The sequence below is a fragment of the Gossypium raimondii genome, chromosome 13 (assembly GCF_025698545.1).
Source record: "Gossypium raimondii isolate GPD5lz chromosome 13, ASM2569854v1, whole genome shotgun sequence".
NCBI lineage: Eukaryota > Viridiplantae > Streptophyta > Magnoliopsida > Malvales > Malvaceae > Gossypium > Gossypium raimondii.
In genome coordinates this window covers 41,432,072-41,451,465 of record NC_068577.1, presented here as the reverse complement: position 1 = coordinate 41,451,465, position 19,394 = coordinate 41,432,072, and the positions used below count along the sequence as shown (strand labels likewise).

Genomic DNA, 19,394 nt, shown 5'->3' with positions numbered 1-19,394 from the left:
ATTTTACCTACATGAGAAATCAATCATAGGCCGATAATGTTATATTATTTGAACCAAACCTTTTCAAGAGTGTTTGGTTCAAGCCATTTTATATTCTCGGCATAATCTTATATTCCAAGATAATACTTTTTAGAATATAGAATTATGGTTAAAATTCTCGTTTCACTTGGGTTTAATAGAAGATAGTATGTTAACTAAATTTTTAATAAAATATAATATTTAGTAATAAAACAAAATCAATCGAGATTGTTGTATTCAAATAACGGGATAAGATTTGTACTTGAATGGAAATAAAGATATGATTGTAATAATACTATGTTAAATGTAAGATTTAGGTTTCTGTAACGAAATTAAGAATACAAACTTCTAGAATCCAATGGAATTGCTCCATGATGTTGGATGGAATTAATTTAAAAAATCATTGCAAATTTTCACCTCTTTAGAAAAATAGTACAAAAGGATCTATCTTCAGGACTTAAGTTACAGACATTTTAGAAAGCCTGCCTTGCAGTCTCTAACGTGAAAAACTACAAAGGGAAATCAATGGAAATATCCAAAAGTCCAACATCTCCCAACGCACACAATGGAAATTTCACCATGTTCATTGTTCATACAGATTAATGAACTCAACGTCTTTGATTTCACTGAAATTAGGTACTTTATAAAAGACGATAACACTCTAAACATAAAACTATCTCATCGAGACTTATTTGTTTCAATCAAATAAAGTGTCCCAAAATAATGTTTATGTAGAATTCAATACATTATTTGTTTATAAATCTATATAACTGGCATGCAGTGCAGGACATGTATCAGACCTTATTTATTGGCAAGTATAAATAAAGCTAAAAGTGAGACGAGAGGGCACACAATACACGCATGCTTTACAACTTTGGTTTCACATACATTCTGTTACTCAACTCTTTGGCTACTGCTTCGATAAACTCTTCGGTATTTAGATACTGAGACCTACTAACCCTGCAAAACACATGAATTTAATTTCACATACACTTGCCTAAGGTGCAGCAAAACTTTTAGAAAGCTAGTAGAGAGAACTTACTTAGGACCGTGAATCAAAAGCGCAAGATCTTTTGTCATCTTCCCAGATTCAACTGTTCCAACACAGGCTGCTTCCAGTTTTTGAGTAAAATCTAGAAGTCGATCATTACCATCCAACCTTGCCCTGCATATACATTATATTGCCTAAGTGCAATTGTCATGTCTCAACTCTCAAGCAGTATTAAAATTTAGCATTCTTACGGTAGTGTTTTGTTTCGTACGGAAATTCCTTGGCAAAATCTTGGAATTCATACAAGCGTTTCAAACAAACTGCATTTGAAGTTTAAACTGTAGCGATATAATTTCCATGCAATTGGATCTTCTCTCGATTTTGCAAATCTGAAGTTCCAATAAGGAATATTCCTTGGCTTCTGTGCCTCAGATAGATGATGCTATGTTCTCAACTGAAATCTAGGTGAACTACTGTGTCGTTTGGCTGGTAAGCCTTTCTCTAAATGGGATATGATACTATCTATTGAAGAATTTGCCATTTAACATTTAATGGGTTGCACCATCCCATTAAATTTATTTTCCTCAATACATCCAGCCTTCAGGAAATTCTTGATTAAATTTAACAAAATATTGTTGTTAGCAACAAAAGCTACAAGAGATTTTATTTCAAGAGGGTTATTAATGACCAGAGATATTTCCTGAAGAAACTGCTCCCCCAAACAAAACTTCACTCAATTCAAAAGCTTACATTTTTTGGTGTTGCCATAAGATTTAGAAATTATCCACATCTTTAATGCAAAAGACCTTGCTTCTTACCAAGGATCTATGGAGGGCATAACAACTTCAAGAAAGCAGCATCTTTGCCACATTTAAAATGTAAGGTAAAGTTTATCAAAGATGTTCTAGACAATGAAATAGTATTTACCAAATATGAAGGGTTTCAGAAGTTCATAATCCAATGGAAGGAGCCATCAGAATCAGATTAATACATGAACTACCGCAGCAGTATTTCAGAATGTAGTTTCAACCTATAATAAACATATATTGCTTTCCATCCAAGTAAAAAGAGCTATATCCAGATAGGAAGAAAAGAAAGGACTCAGTTTATAAGAGAACAAAAAATCTTCACATTAGGAAAAGAAAAGCAAGTTTTCACTTGGAAAGGGAATAGAAAGGTCTTCGGTATATGAAACACAGAGCCACAGACATGCTGAAGCTCCTTGGTAAAGTAAAAAGAATATATATATATATATATATATATATATGAAATAGGTTTTATCAGAATTCAGAACCAAAACAGGAATGAAAAGCATAGATAATATCATATCAGAGGAAGCAATGGTAGTTGTGACACTGCTCTGACTAGAGAGGCATTAGGATATCAGAGATCAAAAAGAGAAATAGAAGAAAATACAGGAATGTGAGGCTAACATGGGCATCACAATCTTTGTTTTGCTTGTAAAACTGTCAATCAAACCTTAAATCAGAGGTGAAAAGAGGATGGAAATAATAAAGGCACTGGCTGCATGTGAAACAGATTAAGCTGAACAGGTGGAAGGGTGCTATCCTGAAGCCTGAATTGGTGGATCAAGAAGAGCATCAAGGAAGACACTGAACATACAAAGACAAGTTTAGCATACTACTGGAAAAGCAATTTTAAGTAAAAAGTAAAGAACAAGGTTGTTGATGCCATGAGTAGAGTGATCTACTTAAGTAAAGGGATTATTCAAAAAGCAAAGATTTTCGGCTTCCTAAAAATTGATTAAGAGATGCAGCACAATCAAAATCGGGTGGGGCAATGGGATCTATGCATGGTTGGTCATAATCTAAAAACTCAAAATATATCTCTAAGTAATAGAAAACCTAATAAAACCTCAAGGTGATGCTCCATCAATGTAACTGGAGTTAAAACTAGTTTAGATAATCTGACTAATTTACCACACCTTATTGTATCTAGAAGTTCAAGTTTAAATTATGCAATCTATCATCTGTGTTTGAAAGTGAATGCTTAAGGGAGATGTTAGACGTTAATTATTGTCTTGCCATTAAAGATGTTAATTATTTTTGTTAGAGAGATCTTAGCTTATTTTTATTAGGATACCTTCTTTAATTAAAAGTATCTTTATGGTATTAGGAGTCTTTCTTTATTTAGAGTCCTTGTTTAAATTTCCTTAGCTTATAAGTGTAGAAAAAGGGATCATTATTTATTTATTTATTTATTTAGAAGATTAGATTTAGTTTTTGTTTATTAGGAATTAGCTATTGCAATTTATTCACTTTCCTGTTTTGTTGGGATTCCTAATTAATAGGAATTCTGTTTTTTATTTTAGTGGACTGTGATTCCAGCCACTCTTTAGCCTATATTAGGTTGTAATAGGATTCTACTAAGAATAAGAAAAATTCAGATTTATCTTCAATAAGTTTTTTATTCAAACAAGTAAACCTCTGTAATTTCTATTTAAGAAGCTGATTACAACAATAAAATTAAGTCAGATTAATTCATCTTAAGAGGTTTAAGACTCTCTAACAAGTCTACAGTAAGGGACTCCCTTTGAAGAGTTCCACACATTCACCATGAAGGCATTTGCGCAGAAGAAATAGAAACAAGGGAAAAAGCCTCACTAAGTTAAACAATTTTCATATAAATCGTCTGCGACTTGATCCAGAACTCGGGACTGTAACAATTTGGTCTCAAAGCCAGACACCACAGACGATTCCAACCTTACAGAGAATTTGACGCAAAACTAGAAGAAGGGAATTCTACAATGGCTGCAAGCATTGAAAAGTTGGAAAATAAGCTATCGCAACAGTTGTCTGCAGATACAAGAATTGATAGCTTCCAACCAGAATCCTGAAAGGGAAAGAGGGTTTGACAGAGGAAACAACAGTGTCAACGAAGCTGGTAGTTGACCAAATAGACAAGAGAACAGGGCAGAGTCAACAAGTGGCTCAAGAATGGTGTCGCAATATAAAGTTAAGACTTTCCAACCTTTGACGGAACGAAAGATCTCTTAATTTGGCTACACAGGTGTGAGAAAATTTTCTCAAATAAAAAAAACAACTAAGGTAGATGAAGTGCGATTGAGAGAGCTTCACATTATGGGAGACACACACTTGTGGTTTTACCAGATGGAAAAGGAGGAATTCTATCTCTCTCATGGGTTGCCTTCAAGGAGTACTGTATGATCAGATTTGGGCCACCGATGCGTGATAACCCCCTGGGAGAACTGATAGAATTGAGACAGACAAGAACGGTAGAGGAATACTAGTGCCGATTTGAGGAGCTGTTAGCCCATACTGAATCTGTGCGAGTAGATCAACAAGTTGACATATTTACCACAGGGTTGTCAAGTTCCATTCGGTTAGATGTGGAGATACAAAAACCTCCAATTCAGGCAATGAACTAGACAAGAACTTTTGAGAAAAAAACAACAGTTAACCAGACCTATTTACTTAGCGTCAAAAGTCAATTCGGATGGGAGTCGGGCATCAAGAAGAGACTCTAGTGCCAGCAAGACAAACCCTCCCTTTTCTAAAAGGTTGACTTGTTCAGAGATGCCAGAACGAAGAGACATGGATCTTTGCTATGATTGTGACAGACCGTACTCGTTCAGGCACCAACATAAAAACTTATTTTGGTGGGAGAGAAAAGATCCTAACGATATTGCACAGAATCAAGACTCAAGAGGAGGGTAGGGAACCTAAATCTTCTCGCATGCAATAACAGGCCAAAAAATGCACGAACCATTCAATCTCAAGCTTGCGGACAAGCTCTTTTTCTTAAAGGGGAGTAATGTTAGACATCAATTATTATCTTGCCATTGAAGACATTAATTATTATTTTCAGAGAGATTAGCTTATTTTTATTAGGAGGATGAGATCTTCTTTAATTCAAAGTATATTTATGATATTATGTGTCTTTCTTTATTTAGAATCCTTGTTTTAATTTCCTTAGCTTATAAGTATTTAATTCAAACAAGTAAACCTATGTAACCTCTATCTAAGTGGCCGATTGGCAGAAATAAATTTCAGATTAAATCAATTTTAAGAGGTTTAAGACTTCCTCTAAGGAGTCTAAGGTAAGGGACCCCCTTTGAAGAGTACTACACATTCACCATAAGGCATTTGCACAGAAGAAACAAAAACAAGGGGAAAAGCCCCGCTAAGGTAAACGATTTTCCCACAAATCGTCCAGTGATTCGGTCCATAACTAGAGACCATAACAGGAGATTAACATGGACAAAATTGTGATTGGACAAACAGGTCATCTATGTCAAAGGTGCTTGAATGCAATTTAAATTACAGTTTAACAATAAGGATTATTTTGGACTCCTTTTCCATTTATACCATAATATATTTTGTTTTGTGGAGAGCATCAAACTTAGTTAAGATACTATTGACTATTTAAAATGATCAACTTTGTGTCTATTACACGGTATAATTTGAATTACTAAGAAAATTTTATTCAGGTAAATATATCTGCAAACAAGGGCAATATAGGAAATTTATTGACATGCACTAACCATCCTATTTTCTAAAATGTTGGTCCAAAAGCCTAGGAAAATTGTTTTCCATGAAAAATTGCAAATGATTCCAAATGCAAGGATTTACATTATTGTGTATTTTCCTTCACATTATTGTTCATCAAGAGTTCCTAGTTTCCAAGAGAAGTTAACCCAGACTTAAAACACCACCATCATAAGGATTCCAAGCTTTTCAGAAAATAAACTACATACATTCAATAACTAGATTAAGAATAACAAGTCAATACCTGTGTGCAAGGCCACGTGACCAAGCAAAAATTGATGCTATGCTGTTAGTGCTAGTTTCACCTCCTGTTTTATGAACACGGTAGTGGCGGGTAACTGTGCCATGGGCTGCTTCAGCTTCAATAGTCTTTCCATCTGGGCACATCTGAAAAGGAATCAAATTCCTCATATAACCAAAAAGAAAATACAAGATAATGGTTTAAAATCAAAGTTCTGGGATTTGTCATAGTAGTCAGCGTTGCGAACATAATGAATTTTTTCAAAGTTGTACAATGGACCCACCTTATAAACCAAACATTTTCCCTTAGTATACGTAAACGTGATGACTTTATACTAATTTTGTTTGTGTTAAAATAATTATATAACTAATTTACAAATTACAATAATGCAATGCTAGTAAAACCTCAATGTAAACTTAATGAATTATTGATCAATGTTAACGTAAGAATTGTTTCCTTGCAACTATGATTTTATGCTAATTGTCCAAGTATGCTTGCAATTAAAACTTCTATCTTCTAAGAGATGATGGATTGCTTCATCAGTATTATATTTATACCACCCCCCCCCCCAAAAAAAAAAAAAAAAAAAAGAAAGAAAAAAGGAAAGACCCACCAACAGCTCACAAAAACACAAAAATTCCCTAATTGTTGTTACATTGTGGGTGCTTGTGCATGGATATTTTTGTCTTTTTTTTCCTCTTTTTCATGTGTGAGGCCATTATGTTGCTCTGCATATGGGTTATGTTTTCTGTCTGTCTAAGCATGAGTGTGGTTGAGAGGGAGAGAGAGACTATACCAGCACTGATGTCATCAACCCAAGTGATCCAAACCCTGTCCCATGCCAAAAAAAAAGTGCTTAGGAACTCAACAAAAGAAATCAAGCATAACAATAAAACCTTTGTTAAAGATATCTCAATGAAATGCTTCTTACTTTCACTTTCAAGAAGCAATTGATCATGATTACATATGAAGCAGATGTAATAATTTTAAATTATGATAGACCTTGGGCTAAGAAGTCACTCTGGACATCTCCATCATAGTTTTTGCATGCCCATACATAACCTCCTTCGCTTTTTAGAGCATAAGCAACCATATCATCAATAAGCCGGTGCTCATACCTACAACACAGCAATATAAGCATTGTCAGTGTAGTTACTCCAACTAAGAACAAGTGCAAACTGCAATGGGTACTGTATCTCACCAAATACCTTCTGCCTCAAACTTTGATTTCCATTGGGTTTCATAAACTTCGTGGAATATGTCTTTGAATCTTCATAAAAAGAAAAACATTAGAAGATATCACCAGAACATAGGAATACATGGTAACAAAGATCAAATAATAACTCAAAATGAGAAAAAGACCATATAATGCAAATGCAAACCTTCCATCGTAACTCTTTAGAATTGTATTTTTTGTGCTTAGATAAAGTGGCCATTTTTTCTGGTAAGCAGTAGTCATTGAAGCCTCAGCAAAAGCACGAATAGACTGTTTCCAATTCAAAGCCATAATAATAGTTAATTGCTTCTAGAAACCTGTTGGATCATACAATCAGCAAAACATGTTGAACATGTACCTCATCAGTGTTGTACATTGACAAAGCTACACCACCAGCACCTTTGAAGTTGAAAACCTCAAGCTCCTTCTTCTCATTACTCGTATCAGGAACTGCAAAAATTGAGATTAATGAGATAAAATAAGATAAATGAAGATTGATTCGGGTTTTCTTTTACAGAAAATCTACAATCTTATTCAAAATACAAAACATGAATTAACAGAATCTCTCTATTAAAAATACAAGATTACCGAAGACAAGCAAAAGTTTTCCAGATTCCTGTACAACTAAATCAGTTGCTCGGTATTGATCGCCAAAAGCATGTCTTCCGATGCAGATTGGCTTGGTCCAACCTGTAATGTTTTTGATGAATAAATACAAATAACAGTAGTAGTAAGAATAATAAAAAAGATATATTAAGATGAAGTCTCAAACTAGGGACAAGCCGAGGGACATTTTTGCAGATAATTGGTTCCCTGAAAACAGTTCCTGGAATCACCAAAAAAAATAAGAAATAATTTTAGCTGTTTCAAAACCCCCAAAATAAAAGCAAATAATAATAACCAAAAACTGGGAACAACATGATACCAAGTGAGAATCACCAACCGTTTAAAATGTTTCGAATAGTCCCATTTGGACTTTTCCACATTTTCTTTAAGTTGAACTCCTTAACACGACCTTCATCTGTCAAAAATCATACAGTAAATCACTTTGATAAACCCTCTTTAGTCAATCTGGACAGTTGCAGTCCTCTTCCATGTAGACATTGTTAATAATGTGTAAAATTACTAATCCCATTAGGAAAACACCATTACCGTGATGATATGAGATATTTTACAATGAAACAACATGAGACATGGAAACATTTTCACCTATTCTGCTCCTTACAAAAACTAAAAAAGAAAAAAAGCATTGTCCAAATTTCTTTTCTTTTTTTTTTTTTTCTACTTTTCCACTTTATTATCTCTCATTTCTTCCTCTTCCCTCTCTTCATAGTAGGTTGAGGCCTTGGAATTTTGAGATCTCAATTGTGAATCCAACACTTGCCCAATTTTGAATCCCACACTTTTTTTTAACGACTGATTCTGATGGTAACTTTCATATTTCAGGTTCGAGTCTCACCCTTCAAATTTACTTTGATAGTTAGCTAGTTAATTAGATAGAACTAAGTTATTTGTTGAGTTAGATGTTTAGTTCAGTACAAGTAATGATTGATTTTATTGGAACTCTTGAAACTTCGAAAAGAAAAACGAAAAGAAAATAGGAAACTCATACCTGGAGTTATGGTTGCACATTTAATTGCTACATTATACCTAAAAACACAAATACAAAAGTAATTAATGGCAAAGCAAAGCAAGCAAAGACATCAAATGTTGCATACAATTACAAACATATGAACACTGATTTCAAAGCCATACTTAAGAGTAGCTTCGGCACTAGCGATGGTAACTTCATCATTCGTGGCATCACGATTATGAAGACCAAGGTCAAAATATTTTATATCCAACTCCAAGAAGGGAAAAATTAGCTGAAAACATTCAACCAAAAACAGATGTAAGAAAAAAAAACCCTCAAAAACAAACTGAAAAAAAATACCTTTTCCTTTATAGATTTCCAAATAATACGCGTCATTTCATCTCCTGCATTAGAAAGGAAGGAAGAATCAGCGGTTAAGGTAGAGAAACAAAAAGCGGAAAGAGAGAATTCGGGGGATTGGAATCTCACCGTCCATCTCAACTATTGGATTCATCACTTTTATCTTAGTAGGGAATGCCATGTCGATTCGAATTTACTTGAAACGCCCACTCACCAACTCCTTCTCAGAGGTTTCAAATAAAGATCATGGGATATTGATTCTGCAGAACCTCAGCTTCTCGTACGCCTTCCTTATGTGGCCACCGTCCAGACAAATGATTCAATTCCAAAAAATAGGTCAACTCAGTCGCAGAATGTTTCTTCGACTACTCAGTAAGCAGTCCCCATCGGAATCACCATACGGTTGTTATTATTTTTTAAGGGTGGGGGGTGGTAAACTGCAACTAATCACTTTTTGTCCTTTTATTCAATTTCATTAGTAGTGTTGGTTTTACAATTGCTATAATAATAAATCTAGGCGTAGCATATTATATCAATTTATTATAATTTTAAAATTAATCTTGAATATTTACACATTATTCCAATTTAATCCTTATTTTTTTACAGAATTTAATCCTTATTTTTAGAAAATTAAAAAAGGATTTTTTTTTTATATCTTCATATTCAAATCATGACCTTATATATAACAAATTTAGCTCCATCATCTGCATCTTCAAATCAAGATTCCTATCAATCAGATTGCCTTACCATTTTCTAGGCTTTGAATTTGCACTTGAAATTCATCATTTTTTATCTTAATCTTTGAATAAGAACTAACAGAGATGAAATTGTAGTTTTTAAGCTGGTTACCTTGTTCACTAATACATCAATCTTCGGCGCCATGTCTGTCACAGAGTGATCATCACCAACCTTGGACTCAGTTTCATCCTTTCTTTGTTCAATGATGTTAGCCACTTTTGGTTCCATTTTTTTTCTTCTGCAATTCTCGATTCATCTCCAACAGGTTTATTGGAGAGAACATTTCTTGAAAGAATCCAACTTTTACAGCTAGTTTAATTCACTAGAATGAAATAAATCTGTAATAGAATAGGGCTGTAATATAATAGTCACTCTGAGAAAAAGAAATTGGAATGAAATTGAATAGGTATAACAATTGTTTGGCTAGATAGAATTATTATTGTTATTATTGTAAGAGTATTCATACGTTTAATTGTAAATGATAAATATCTAAAAAAAATTACTCAAATGACAAATATATTAAATCATATTTTATATTTTTGAAATTTAGAAATAATATTTTATATTAAATTATATTAAAAGATTTTTTGAAATTCATTTTCATCTTCCTCTACAACATTTTATAGTACAAAAAGCATCAATTGCATCATTATATCTGCATTCATTTGGTTGTTTCTGCTCAACAACTCTGATTATTTCTCCATTTGACCCTAGCCAAATCATACTGTCCCACCATTTTCTCCTCCTTATCACAAACCAAAAGATTTAACTCGTCAAGCTTTCTTTATCCTCAAAATGCAACCCCCCCAAGCAACATATAATTCCTAAAAATCCAAGACTAACATATAATTCCTAAAAATCATGGGTCATTTTCCCTTTTTTGCTTATGAAATATAAATAAGGATGGTGAAGGACCCATGATTTATATAAGGATGGTGAAAGAATAATGCTACCCATCCTTATTTATATTTCATAAGAGAAAAAGGGAAAAAGACCTATGATTTATCACAAAACATGTCAAAATCATTATAATTTCATTTCATAATGCAACTAGTCATTTACAACTTATTAAGTGGCAAAACACAACTATATCACTTTTGGAGAAACCAGAATGACCAGCTTCTCAATGGTTGCTTCTAGGGGTGAGCAAAATTCGATTCGACTCGAAAAAATCGAAAAAAATTCGAATTTCGAGTTAAACGAATCGAGTTATTCGAGTTAATCGAGTTATTCGAATCAACTCGAATTTTTTTCAATTCGAGTTCGAATCGAGTTGAGTTTTCAATTGAATAACTCGAATAATTCAATAATTCAATATCAAACTATAATATTTTACAGTTTTACCTAAACTCTCAAACTTTTTACTTTTCCTCAAAACTTTTACTCCTTCCCACTTTTCCCCAAAACTTTTACTCCTCCTCCCAACCCCAATCTACTCAAAATACATTTCCCACCAAAATTTTACTCTTCCATTCATTTTTTTTCAAAATTTTACTCTCAAAACCCTCAAAACTTTTATTTTTCCCCAAAATTTTACTCCTCCCACTTTTCCCTAAAACTTTTATTCTCTTCCCATCCCACCTCCCATCTACCCCAAACCCTCCCCCTCCAATTTTTTTTAATATTTTCCTCCAAAATTTTACTCCCCTATTTACTTTCCTCAAACTTTTATTCCCCAAAACTTTTATTTTCCCCTAAACTTTTACTTCTCACCCTTTACTCTCAAATAAAAATCAAAATTATCCAAAAAATCACTAAACATAAATAGTAATAATTTTATTTATATATACTATTTATATTATTAAATTAAATTTCACATTTTATATTATTTATATTATTGAATTGTTTAGTCATATTGAATATTTATATTAAAATTGAATTCTTAATTATGCCATAAAATATTCGTGTTAAAATTTTATATTGGTATCAATTTCAAATTTTATTTTAAAATAAATTTTATTAAAAATCATATTTTTATATTTAATATATTTTTAATTCCAAAATACATAGTGACAAGGATCCGAAGATAATTGAAACAACTAAGCAAACAAATAAGCTAACCAAGATATAAAAATTAATAAATAAATTATGAGGTGATGAAAGTTAATAAAAATTTGATTAAGGTGGACAAATTTTATTATGATGGGTGACAATGGTTACAAGGACCTAAAATTATTTTTTAAAATTTAACTCGAACAAATATATTCGATTCGATTCGATTCGAATTCCATCTCACTCGACTCGATTCGAGAAAACTTCAAATAAAGTTAGGATGATAAAATGAGATTCGAAAACTCGATTAACTCGAAAATTTTCGATTCGATTCGATTCGATTCGATCGAATGCTCACCCCTAGTTGCTTCATCTAAAAACACAAGCAAATTCAAAACGGTTTGAAAAAAAAATTTACACCAACTTTTCTACAGATAATTTGAGACTAGACATCATAGACCAACAGTTGCTCTTCAATAGAAACACAACAGATTGGACACCTTTTGCACTTCTCACAACAAGTGTTGAGAAAGAAACAACATTATTAATAATTAAAGAAAACAAGTTCCACATCATTTGATAAGAAATGAAAATATTACCACGCCATATGTCAAAAATATGGTATGCCACTAAAAGTCATGTAAATACCATAATAATATATTTTTGAGTATATATGATGCCTAAGCCAAAACTTTCACAGGTATCTTTGCATTAACCAATAGCTCAATATTAAGAAAACAACTAGAATGGGAAATAACATTGTCAGTATTACAAGGGTAGATGCAAATACCTGCAAAGAACATGATGTCTACAAGGAAGCAGAACTACACTAAACCTTTATCTTTTTTGTCAGTATTACAACCAAAATGGAAAATAACATTGCCAGTATTAAAATGGCACAGTTTCACTAGGAGACCTTTCTTTTATCTTTCTTGATCTAAAAGAAAGACTCCATTAGCCTTAACCTTTGGTTGTGATCGTTGCTTTGTAACCAAAACCAATAAAACTAGCTACTTTCCTTGAGATTGCTTTGTTCATATATTCTTGTAAATAAACTATCTACACATGCTTGAACCTATAAACTATCTATATTACTTAGACTGGTGTGTGAGTGTTTAAGACAAATAAATATCCAATACGAAAATGAGTGTCAAACATATGTATTTAAAAAGAAAAGGGTAAACTACACCAATAAGCACTCAACTTTTAACTCAGTCACTAAATTTTAGGAAAATAACAAACCAGTCACCCACTAACGTTTTTTATTACAGGCCTAACGGAACAGGTGACGTGGTCCATTAACTAGTTGACGTGGCCAGTTAACTCGCCACGTTGGAATTAAGCAGTTGAAAGGACATAATTTTGGGGGGGAAGGGGCGAGCAAAAAAAAAGAAAAGAGAATATTGAAATTTGGGATGGGCTGGGCAGAAGCAGAAGAAGAAGCAACAAAATAAGAAGAAAGATCTTAAAATGAATTTAGTTCGGTCAAAATCAACTAAATCATATAGAAGTTCAACTCAATTCAATAGACCAGGCTCCCCAGAGTTGGCTTACAATTTATGATTGCATCCTAATAGAGCCTATTTTGTGTCCGCTTAAACCATGTGGGATCCGCAACTTCCCTAGCTAACTTGTTTTGTCGTACATTACGTATACCCCCTTACCTAAGGAGTCTCTTTTTCTTTTCACTCTAACTAGGTTGAAACATAACATTGGCATCACTCATTACTGTCCTTGGCAAATTTTCTCATTATCCCTGTGGTCTATTTTCCTTAGACACACCAAGCTTATTCATTCTTGTGACTTTTTGCCCTAATCACACCCAAACTCCACTTAAATCCCTTGGCCTCCCTCTTGAACTGCGAACTTTCCAAATGTGATCCTATGTTTTACGTCTTAGCAACCTTTCTCATGTTTACTATCCCGTGTTTACTGTCCCAGCGGACTGTACTGGTTTCCATTAGCCGAGCTATGGTCTTACATCTTAGACCTCTTTTGAGGTGTCGCCCCGTAGGACCTTATCGTTGTCGCAATGTCACCCCATAAAGTTTGATAACCACGATTGCGGTGTTGCTCAATGGAACCTAATAACCATCATCATGATGTCATCCCGAAGGGCTTGTTTCATATTTCACCTTGATGCTCGAACACCTAAGTGTCCCTCCGCAATCCCTGAAACGCACATCACGACTACACTTTTCAACACCGTATGGCGGTTTTTAATGGAATTCTATTTTCCTTATTCCTCCACTCATTCCTCCATTTCACCATTCCTAACCTTGATGCTCAAACACCACAATGTCCCCTCTGTAAGGCCCGAAACTTTACATATCACAGCTTGCACTCAGTAACACCATATGGCGGTATCTAACAAAAATTTCCATTCATCTTAACTTCATTTATCCCGTCAACATTTTCCACCACACTATGCTTACATTACTTAAGCATATAATACGATTTATCATTAAACAAACATCACGCTAGATTATCTACCATAAAACAATCAACAGTCAACTGGCGAAAGCTCACACAATCTACTCTTTCTTCAAGCATATACATACCATACCTTAGGCAACCTCAATACATCATCAATGTGATGCATGCAAGTTACACAACATCATCTATCATCCAAATGCAAGGTACAAAAACTCACCTCCCTTCCTTATCTTTGTCAACTTAGCTTGTCCGAACACTAGATCCTCTTCTGTTCTAGCAACTAAACATGACAACCATTTATCAATTAAACTAAAGGTGTTCAACCCTTAAAACCCAGAATCCATCATTATACAGAAGTTTTTAAGAGTTCTTACTTTACTTCTTTATTCAGCCCATAAGTATAGAGAGGTAAAGAAGCTTACCAGTTCCTCAATTGCTCTATTACTAAACTTCAATACACAGGACTACTGGAACATGTAGAGCTTCCTTCAGGTACATCCTCTTCTTCTCCAGAGTGACTGAAGAAGATGATGTTGTGGAGAGAAAAATGTGTGAACAAAATTGAGAAATTTCGTCTCTACACACACACATACACACATATATACTCTTATGTCATGATCTTCATAGATCGGTACAACCATTCATCCTTAATCATTTTATCTCCCACTATAGAACCAATTGATTCCCATCTAACTAAATTAAAATTGAGATCCAACTAACCACAATTCAACCATCAAAATTTTAAAATTCCCAGTGAAGCCCGACATTTCACTAATCCTTTCAATTTAATCCTAGCTTTCTTAAATTTTGGGTCAATTAAAAATCAACTAGGTGTTACAAAAATAGCAAAGATGGATGGTCCTATTCTGCCTCACACAACTTTCGTCACTTGAATGTATGAGAAATTCATTCTTATTTTTAATAAATTTATTATTATTGGTAACTTCATTTATTATTACGAAATATTGGATAGGTTTTAGAGTTCGTCAAGTTACGGTGGCAACTCCATTCAAACAGTTTGTTGATTTACGATCGCAGCTTTAGTTCATTGATTTACGATCATGAACACCTCATTTAGAGTTCTCCAATTTACATTCACAACTTATTCAAACAGTTTGTTGATTTATGGTCACAACTGACATTCTTAAACCTCATTGATTTACGATCACAACTTTAGTTCATTGATTTACAATCATAAACAACTCATTTAGAGTGTGTTGATTTACGATCTCAAATCCATTTAAACAATTTTTTGATTTATGATCACAGCTTTAGTTCATTAATTTACGATCATGAAAAACTCATTTAGAGTTCATCAATTTACGATCGCAATTCCATTCAAACAGTTTGCTTAAGAGTTAAACCAATTGATATTTTTTAGAGTATGCAGATTTAAGATCTCAGCTACATTGAGTAGTTTAATGATTTACAATCGCGATTGGCTTTATTGTTGGTTAGTAATTTAATATTATAATTAATTTAACAACTTAGCAAAGGAAAGTCATAATCAGTTATCAAATGTTTAAGACATAACTAAAAGCCAGTGTTTTCATTTCAAAATAGAATGACAAAGTACAATAAATGCATAAAAAATGAAATTAAGTGTTTGCACTTGCATCATTAGGGTTAACATTATCTTCTTCCACTTTTACCTTTTTATTCCCATCCCTTTCACATCCGGTGATGGGGGCAACACTGGTTTCAACAAGGTTATCAACAAGAAAAAATCTATTCAAATTCTTCCATTCCTCAGTGAACTCTTTCCAAGCAGGTCTAGCAGGAAAGTGGATGTCAAAGCCAAGTTGAGCATCTGTAAGGTGAGTAGTCCACCATTGATATGCCTCATCTTTTAATAACAAGACGACATACCTCAAATATTCACTTGGTGAGCAGATCATCTCGTCAAAAATTCGTTATATGTTTTTGATCTGCCACAAATTGATGTGTCAAGTTAGTCTCCTCATTACATTCAACATACTTATTTTCGAGCAATTTATATGTTTTTTATCATGTTTTACTTAGTTTTCATTTTCAGCTTTAATAAATGAAATGTTATATTTTTAACACTTTTGAGACCCAAAATGGCCAATTGTGCTATAATGCACCAAATTTTGAACATCTGTTTAATAAATTATATCAATAATTAAGTCTCTGTATCTATGGTTAAGTGTTATGTTTATGTGTTTGAGATCGAGGGTTTGAATCTCCCTTCTTGAATTTTTACTATTTATTTTGGTTCAACTTCTATCTTTGAACTCTTGACTTAAGCTTATTTTTGTGTTAATTTGTGTCAAGAATGAGCCTCCTGGTTCAATGGTTAAGCTTCTGTATACTATTTAGTCTTATGTTTGAGTCTCTGCTAAGTAAAGAAGAAACGTATATGTTTTTACTACTCTGCAGAGTTAGTTATTCTTATTATTTTTTATTTTATTTTCTTAATTTTAACTAAATTGTTTCTTTCCTTTCTTTTGTTTTCATGTTCGCTTCCCTTTCTTCTTTTTCTTTTTCTTTCTTTTATTTTTCTTTTTCTTCCATAAACTCTAAAGTTCTGTTATTGATTTTTTTCTATTGTGTTATCAGGGAAATTGCATATTATGTTGTTTGTCAACTGAAAGGTTAATTGCGTGAATTTTTTATTTAAAAATTCTGTTAGACGGTTGTTCTTGTTTAGTTTTTGTCGAAATTGGTTTTCTACTTAGTTTGCTCGAATTTTCTGTTTAAGTGTTCGATTGGCTTCCTTTTCAAGTGAATATCTTACGAGAATCGTTCTTCCAACGCACTAGTTCTATTTTTCACAATTTTGTGCAAGGTAAACGTTAAATTTTGAGATGGGGTTTTGTGTCAAAGCTTTGCGACATCAGTTTTGGTTTTGTATGTTAATTCTAGTATTTCATTGAGATTAATTATGTAATTGGCCTTTGGATTGTCGTTGTTAGGCTTTGGATTCACCTTGGTTGATTCTACGTCAAAACCGTGTTAGGTGTGTAATGAAAACACCGAAAAACATGGTTGTCAACGCCACACAACCGTGTGCCGGGTCGTGTGGTAGGTCGTGTAAGCCACACGATTATGTGTCAAGTCGTGTAACTCACTGTTTAAGAATTTCAAGCACACAAGCTAAGGACACGGGTATGTGTTCGAGCCGTGTAACTCACTATTTTGGAATTAGAGACACACGAACCAGAGACACGGGCATGTGTCTAGGCCGTGTGAGATATATTGTGGGTCAGGGGTCACACAGGCATGTGCTAGGCCGTGTGCTAGGTCGTGTAACTCACTGTTTTGAACCAAACAGCCATATGGTAGGCCGTATGTGGAAATGAAATGGGTCACACAGACATGTGCTAAGCCGTGTAGACCACACAAACCAGCCTACCATGCCGTGTGAATCCACACGAGCGTATGGACCTAAATTCATGATTTTTTGTTAAGGCCGTAAACATCATTCTAGATGAACGTAGGCTTACTGTAGGTTCCATATGATTTGATTTGGGTTATAAAACCCATTACCTGATAATCTATTTATACACAAACTGTTATTTATATGTATAATCGATACGTAGACTGGTGAGTAAGTGTATTCTGTATTAAATGAGTCTAATTTGAATCTGTAACACTGTATGCTTATATCTGATATCTAAAAAATTTGCATCAACATTGAGATTGGGAATGATTAAAGGAAGAAGTGTGGGCAGTCTAATAATCTACCAAGGCTGGTGGCTAAGCGACGTATATGTATCTGATTCTGGCGATTTATTGCACTGTGCTCTAGTAGCTAGTCTGCAACACTTTGAAGGTGACATATAATAATTATACGGTGTGTAGGGATGGATGGGTACTCGATACCCTTTTGATGTGTAGGGTTGGACGACGATGGTGTGTATCGGATGGTTGTAAGAAACCTATATATGTATTTGTTATAATGTCTGCAACTAATATATATTTTGTTCTACTTTCGTATCTGATTCTGTGAACTGTTTGAGTAATGAGAAACTGAAATAATTTATGCTTAATAAAAATTATAAGTTACACACTTTTTCGGTAAACTAATTTTGTCTGTTTGACTGAATTTCAAGTAACCCACCGACTTAGATGGCTCGGTGTGGCGGAAGCTCGGTCATTTTTGTTGGATTATTTTTATTTTTTATTGAACTTATGCTATTCTGTATATTTTACCTTGTTTGTCTACTTTGAAGGTGACATACAGTAATTATAGTTTTTATTATTTAAGTTAATTTTCTTCAAATTAAGTTGTATAAGACTCCATATTCATCTAGGTCAGGTTTGGGGTGTTACATGTGCCATGGGGAACTTAACAAGTTGATTGAGTGTTGTAGGGAGTCAACAGTGGCCTAAACATGAAGAAAACATCACCTAGAATAGAGGTATCACGATATTGAGGCATGAAAGTCGTGATACCCTTTATAGCACTAAAATGAAGAAAATAAAGGTCACCTACAATGGTATCACGATACCAAGGATAAGTATCACAATACCGAGACCCACAAAGCCCTAAAATTCAATACTAAATTGGGTATCGTGGTACCCAGCCCTGGATATCGCAATACACAAGCTTGATGCAAAAAAATGACTACAGGGGTAGTTTTTGTCCAACGGCCACACCAATCAAAATTAGAGGCCTGGGGAATTTTGGTCCAAAAGTTAGGTTGAAATCATTTATTTAGAGCCATCTTTGGCTGGACGAAAAAGATGAGTTTTTCACTTTTGTTTCTATCATCTTTTTCCTTAGTTTTGGGTTAGGGGTTAGGGTTTCTTTTCTTTTTCATTTCATTTGTAGTTTAAGTTAGAAAGTTCTTTAGTTTTAGGGTTTCTTTCATCTTTTAGCTTAGGAGTAGGGTAGTTTTCTTCTTTATAGTTTTATGGTTTTAGTTTATGTTACTTTTTGGTTTTACTTAGTTTCCTAGTTGTTAGTCAAGTTATTTTTTGTTGAAGTTTAGTTTTATTTACATGTTAAAGACTTTAAACTTTCTTGTAATCACTCTTTTATCTTTTCTTAATATTATTTCAGTTTTCTTTAGTTTTAGTTGTTAAAGATTTTACCTTCAATGTTTCTTGTTTCTTACCTTGCTACTAGTTGTTCATCTTTACTTTGCTTTTAGTTTTCTTCATTAAAAATCCAATCTTTTATCTTTACTTTCTTGCATTTGATGCTTATGGACATATTAGTTGTTTCTTTCATGTGTATTAGCTTTAATATGGTAATAGGTAACTAAACCCTAACGGATTAGTTGATAGAGATGTAGGTAAGGTGATTTTTAGATAAGGGACTGAATCATAAC

At 33.5% G+C, this 19,394-nt stretch overlaps 1 protein-coding gene across 1 annotated transcript; it reads right to left on the bottom strand.

The window, feature by feature from the left end:
• Nucleotides 1-680: 680 nt before the first annotated feature.
• On the bottom strand, nucleotides 681-9,352 carry LOC105783266 (isocitrate dehydrogenase [NADP]). The gene is made up of 15 exons (XM_012608619.2): nucleotides 9,058-9,352; nucleotides 8,929-8,972; nucleotides 8,751-8,860; nucleotides 8,608-8,645; nucleotides 7,939-8,016; nucleotides 7,768-7,821; nucleotides 7,584-7,685; nucleotides 7,354-7,445; nucleotides 7,162-7,265; nucleotides 6,981-7,049; nucleotides 6,782-6,897; nucleotides 6,576-6,610; nucleotides 5,783-5,925; nucleotides 1,061-1,183; nucleotides 681-978 (listed from the first exon to the last, which is right to left on the bottom strand). Exons 1-15 carry the CDS (start codon nucleotides 9,107-9,109, stop codon nucleotides 885-887), a joined length of 1,254 nt encoding a protein of 417 aa, XP_012464073.1. The 5' UTR covers nucleotides 9,110-9,352; the 3' UTR covers nucleotides 681-884.
• Nucleotides 9,353-19,394: the final 10,042 nt, after the last annotated feature.